The 6,146-nt window shown below is 41.5% G+C and overlaps 1 protein-coding gene across 2 annotated transcripts in view; it reads right to left on the reverse strand.

Annotated features, from left to right (window-relative positions):
* Positions 1–2,205: 2,205 nt before the first annotated feature.
* PLAC8L1 (PLAC8 like 1) overlaps positions 2,206–6,146 on the reverse strand; it is a 16,419-nt gene continuing 12,478 nt past the window's right edge. For both annotated transcript variants that reach the window (XM_039350866.1, XM_039350856.1), the window contains one exon: positions 2,206–3,247. In XM_039350866.1, the coding sequence (XP_039206800.1) occupies positions 3,089–3,247 (159 nt within the window). In that variant the 3' untranslated portion in view covers positions 2,206–3,088. The remainder of the gene's footprint in view (positions 3,248–6,146) is intronic.

Below are 6,146 nucleotides of genomic sequence, written 5' to 3' on the forward strand. Positions count from 1 at the left end.
TAGTTCATGCTTTCTTCATAAAGAATCAGGATACTTATTCAGAACTATTTTTTGGTAGACTGAGCATAGTGCATGGATTGGGATGGGGGGCAGGTAGGTATCACAATCAAATCTGAGGCAGGTCATAAATGTCAATTTAAAATTAAAAATTATTTAAACGTAAAAACCAATGCACTCCTAGGCTGCACCAGCAGAGGGATAGTATCACATGAACATGTGTGAAGTGTTAGTACCACTTTATACTGCACTGGTAGGACCACACTTGGAATACTGTGTCTAGTTTTAGCCAACACAATATAAAAAAGATGTTGAGACTCTAGAAACAGTGCAGAGAAGACAACAATCACAGAGAAGAGGGGTTTGACTTATTCTTTAAAGCACCTGAAGGCAGGACAAGTAGTAATGGATGGAAACTTATCAAAGAGAGAAGCAACCTAGGAATTTCCTGACAGTGAGAATAATTAATTAGTGAAACGGCTTGTCTCTGAAAGTTGTGGGTGCTCCATCACTGGATGTTTTTAAGAAGACATTAGACAGCTATTTCTCAGGAATGGTGTAGGGTCTCTTGCTTGAGCAGTGGACTAGATTACTAGAATACTTCCAATGTCCCTTCCAACTCTATTATTCTGTATTCTATTCTATGTATAGGTAGGCAGAATAGTTGAAGGGTGGGCAGTCAGCAACTGCAGAATTCTGACTCCCATAGAAATCAGGAGGGAAGGAGACCGTGTTGCACCTAGTGGATGGGTGAGCAGTGCAAGGCTAGCAAGGTCAGGACCAGGGGTCTCCCTACAACAAGAACCAAGCCTGCATGAAGGTCCCTGCTTTGGGTGATGCCCCTTCCTTTCATCTTTCCAAGCAGCTGCTGCCACCCAAGGTAGATGGCTTCAAACTCTATCTAGCAGGAGGGAAAGTTTGGCTGCCTACCTCTCAGAACTATTTGAACATAGCAGAATAAGAGTAGCTGGCCTCCTCAGAAAAGGGGCTTCAGTAAGTGCCTTGCCCCAGTCAACTTGCTTCCATGTTACGGTTAGAGAAAGTTACAGATGCAGCTATTAATCTCCATATAAATAGTATTCATGTTAGTAGAATTCATTGGAGGGGGGAAGGTCATTCCAATTCATTTATTATTTTATGAAGTGATGGTTACCTCTGGATTAATGTGTTGGGTGACTGTTACAGAACTTCCTTTCTTTTCCTCCCTCCCTGAACCACCAGGAAATGATGGAATTTATATCCCAAAGGTACTTTTTCAAGAGGCAACTGGACTTTCTTATTTTTCTTTGAAGAAGCTTCTTCAGCTCTGACTAGATGGTGGGGAATGGAAGAATTTATATTCCTTGCAGACAGGTGGTCATTTGCATTCTTTTAGAGAGTCGTTGAGGCCACCTGGAGGTTTATCTGTGTCCTCAGGGTCACCTGAGTTGTGCAAATGGGCGTGGAGCCTTCTTGGAACTGCTGAAAAGACTACGTTGTAGCCTGGAGATAAATGATGTCAGATCCCTCTCCCTCTGTTGAGAAAGGGTTGTTCAATTTTAACATAGATGGTCTCTTTGACCCTTCTTTTAAACCAGTGGTCCTCTCTGTCCAAAATGTACATGGCATTTATAATGGCATCATCCCCAAGCTGGGGATGTCTATCATCATGTCAGAATAACCAAAAAACCTAAGTGCTATGAAACCAAAATAGTATTAATGGATTGATTAATTTACCTGGTGGGTTTGTGGCTTATTTTCAGTAAGATTACTTATTGGAATAATGCTAATGTTGATAGCAAAAGTCTTCCTTTTTAAAAAGAAAAAAAACCTTTAGCTGCTGGCAAAGTGAGGACCTTCCTGATGAAATCAGAATGGCCTTCTTGTCCAACATAGCAGAAAATAAAGAACTTTCAATCCATAATACATCTTTAGGGACAGCCAAGGTCCCATTCCAACTCCTTAGTACTAAAAGCTTTGCTACCTGTTTCACCGTGGCTACGCTGCCTCTGGCATTCAGAAAAGAATTCCAAGCAGGGATACCCAACTAGCCATGTCATTGCTATATAACCCTCCCCAAACTTGGGCTTCCAAAGTAATGCCAGTCCCACCACCATCACCCACCACTTTTAGTGATCATGAAGAAACTTCCTTTGATCCTTCCAAGCTTCCAATACCGTTTGTTTGTTTGTTTGTTTTCATTAACAAAAAGAGGAAGAAAAACTGGAATACAGTAGCTCAAATAAAATGTAACTGCTGGGCATACATGTGTTTCCCCCCCCACTTCAATGAACCTCCTAGTCTATTTTAGAAAACAAAAGAGATGGTTGGGTGCATTCTGGAGTTGTCTTTAGAAGTATCCCCATTTTCCCAGAAAAGGACAAAGGAAAATGTTGATAAATAGGTGCTTTTAATAGGTGAAGTCATGGCACTCACTGAATCCAATCTGTGAATAAGCTAATGCCCAGCAGCCATTCTTGGAAGAGAGCCCACATTTCTAATACGCCATCTGCACCACAAGATTGTGGACTCCTGCCCTAAAGACTTGCACACTGCTGGATCCTCTGGTTGTTTCATGAAAGTGTATCCTAGGCAGGGAATATGAAGCTGCCCACCTCTGATTCTTGGAAGCAAAATGAAAAGTTGGCCAAAATGAAACATGTGCCACATTTCGGAAACAAACAGCCTGATTCTTGAACAGTAGCCCCAGTTCATGATGAGTACCATTTAAACTCCTCTGCTGGTGATTAGTTAATAAATTGTCAGAGCTGGAGAGTTTGCTTCTGATCATCTGTCAAGCACAATTGCCTGCAGGGATGTGCAAGGAGTGAAGTTAATTTAACCCCTTGTGCTTGAAAACTGAGCCACACTTCCTGGTTTTCATTCAGTGGAAAAGGGGGAAATGTCAGAATACTTCAGGCATCCTGACAATGCAGATGGATAAAGCCATAAGGATAAGTACGATGCAAAGCAAATAGAAGTGATTGCACATATGGCGATGCCAAACTCCAGAGGCCTGACGGCTCTTCTAACTACTGTGGCTGGAGCGAAGAGAACACGGAACATCTTTTAGCCTTTAAAGGGGCCTCTAGAGACACGGGGGGGAGCATTTTTAAACAAGTGCATCTTTGGCCAGAAGAGGAGGAGGAGGAGGGAATCGATGTATTTTGTAGACCTGGAGCAGAGATCTTATCCTTATTTCTCGAGCCATTTGACAGATTGCACATGGCCAGCAGCAGTGAACTGCCATCCAGTCTTCGCAGAGAGTTCCCTGGGGGAAAAACAGAAAAGAATCTCTGCATATAAGACAGACTTAGAAACCATTTTTCCATGCCACTAAACGCCGATCTAATTAGAATTTCTCCACAGAAAGAAATGCTAATTCTAGTTCTTTCCCCAGACTCCATTGCATTTCGCATTTTCCTCACTCTGAGAAACTGAAATCTCTAGATTGCATGGCAGAACCGCTTATCCCTTGTGGGGAAGCAAAGGGGCACCGAGGATCTCCCTATCTCAGGGGTTCTCAACCTTGGCAACTTTAAGACTTGTGGACTTCAACTCCCAGAATTCCTCAGCCAGCTGGCTGAGGAATTCTGGGAGTTGAAGTCCACAAGTCTTAAAGTTGCCAAGGTTGAGAACCCCTGCCCTAGCTCCTGACTCTAACATTGTATGTCAGTATCTGCTTTTTAGTTGCTGACATCTGAATATGCTGCATCCTGTCCTGCCCCAAAATCAGTGGCATACCTGAATCCACCCTTAATTAGTCAGTTCCTGTTCCCTTTTTTACATAGGCTTTTAATTACGGGGTTTGCCTTTGCCACCAAACAACTGCTGCTCATCTTGTCTCCTTCTTGTAGATCATTGCATATTGTCCAGGCAACAAAGCCTTGCCATTTTGTGAACTTTCCCCCCATTTCTATTTCAGAGCTGTAAACTGAAGAGGCCACAGAATCACCCTGCGCAATGGAAGATCCACTGCATCATCTCTGACAGATTACAGGTAGCTCTCGACTTACAACAGTTTGTTTAATGATGGTTCAAAGTTACGACAACACTGAAAAAGTGACTTATGGCCATTTTTCACACGGCCATTGCACTATCCCTGTGGTCAGGTGATAAGAATTCGGATGCTTGGCAACTGGTTCATATTTAAGACAGTTGCTGTGTCCTGAGGTCATGGGATCACCTTTTGCGACTTTTCTGACAAGCAAAGTCAATGGGGAAGCCAGATTCACTTAGCAACCACGTTATTAAGTTAACAACTGCAGTGATTCACTTAACAACTGCAGCAAGAAAATAGGGCAAAGCTCACTTAACAAATGTCTCACTTAGCAACATAAATGTTGGGCTCAATTGCGGTCGCAAGCTGAGGACTACCTGTACTTTCCAACCTCCTCTTTCACTTTTTCTACCTCTGAAGGAAATAGAAATTCCTGGTTTTCCTCCACCCCACTTTAAAAACAATCTTTATACTTCCCTGTCCTGTCCCAGCAGCTGTATTCTTCTCTTGCAACCAAACGAAATTATCCTTTCGATGTATGTTCATTCAGAAGTAAGCCCCCCCTGTATTGAACTGCATCCCAATCAGACAAAATGGCCGAAGACACAAGATCTTTCTCCTCCCCAGCTGTTCTGCAGTTGAGCTGAATTCCAGAATCCCGCTGAAGACATTTTACAAGTGTGAGGGTTCAGCTAGACTTCCCGACTTGGATAACTCCCACTGTTATAAGCTTCAATTATAAGAATTCTGGGAGCCAGCCATGCTTGCTCAGGAATTCTGGGAGTTGAAGTTCACAAGTCATAAAAGGGCCATATAGTTGACCACTCCTGCACTAGACCATCAACCAAGTATGAATCTTTAAGTAAATAAAATGGCAAGCTCTTGGCTAGTTACCAGAATTTTTGGATCTCATCCCAATCCCCTGAGACCTTGTAAGATTTGGACAAGAATCTTAGAATTTATATAATTTCCAGTGAGAATGAAACTCTTGAAAAAATTGGCAATATCCTGAAAGTTTACCCTTTTTAAAATAAGACTAGAATACCTGGGTTGTAAAGCACCGCTAACCACCAGTTTGAAAAGAGAAAGATGTGCCTCTGCTGAGCTAGTGGTCAACTGGATTTGCTTTTTTTTTTAAGTTTTTTTTTAACCTGCCTTTATTATCTTTTTTTTTCTTTTTTCAATTTTTATTATTATATTTTCATTACAATCATAAGAAGAAAAATTCAGATACATAAGAAGTTAAAATACAACACAAATTCCGACATTGCTCACCCATTTCCCCCCAGACCGCGTCCCCCTCTCATCTCTTCACTTCCCCCTTCCTTCTACCTCCTCCTCCTCTCCTCCCCTCCCTCTCTCCTCCATCTTTCTACTTACTTATCCCTCTCCTCTTCTTCTCAATCGGATGCGGTCTGAGGGAAAATGCCCGAGCAATCCTCTATCACCAAAATCTGAACTATTGAAGATACTACCCATACTCTCCCTCCCCCCTCCCCCCACCTCCTTCCCTCCCCCCCCCCCGACTTCCCAGAGCTCAATACAGGGTTACAAAAAAAAAAAAGAAGAAAAGAAAAAAAAAGAAAACTAAACATAGTCAACTTAAATTTACTACTTATACAATAACCGGAGTCCTAATAACCCTTAACTCTCTACAAACTTGAATTCATAATTTAATAAAAATCCATTATTCATAAAATAAATGAAACTTTGTTGTTCCATACTTCTGCTGAATATATTCTATCCATCTTTTCCATACAGAAACATATCTCTTTTGTGAATGGTCCTTTGTAAGCAGAAATTTTAGCCATTTCTGCTAAGTTAGAAACCTTGAACACCCATTCTTCCAAAGAAGGCAGAGAATCTTTTTTCCAGTACTGACCCAACCTGCCTTTATTATCTTAGAAGTAACTCAAGATGGCAAAGATATCTAATATTCTCTTCTCATTCTATTTTTCCTCTGCGATGTGGGTTGGACTGAGAGAGAGTGACTGGTCCAAAGTCACCAAGCCTAAGGCAGGATTAGAACTCATGGTCTCCTGGCTTCTAGGCCAGCACTTTCATTACTACATCAGCCTGGTTCTTTTTTTTTTTCCAGCTCAAATAGATTAAACTGATTTTAATTTAAAATAATTAGTTGAATAACTTAATTAATGTAAATTAAATTAAA

The sequence above is a fragment of the Crotalus tigris genome, unplaced genomic scaffold, assembly GCF_016545835.1.
Source record: "Crotalus tigris isolate CLP2741 ecotype Arizona unplaced genomic scaffold, ASM1654583v1 scf7180000017568.12009008, whole genome shotgun sequence".
Lineage (NCBI taxonomy): Eukaryota > Metazoa > Chordata > Lepidosauria > Squamata > Viperidae > Crotalus > Crotalus tigris.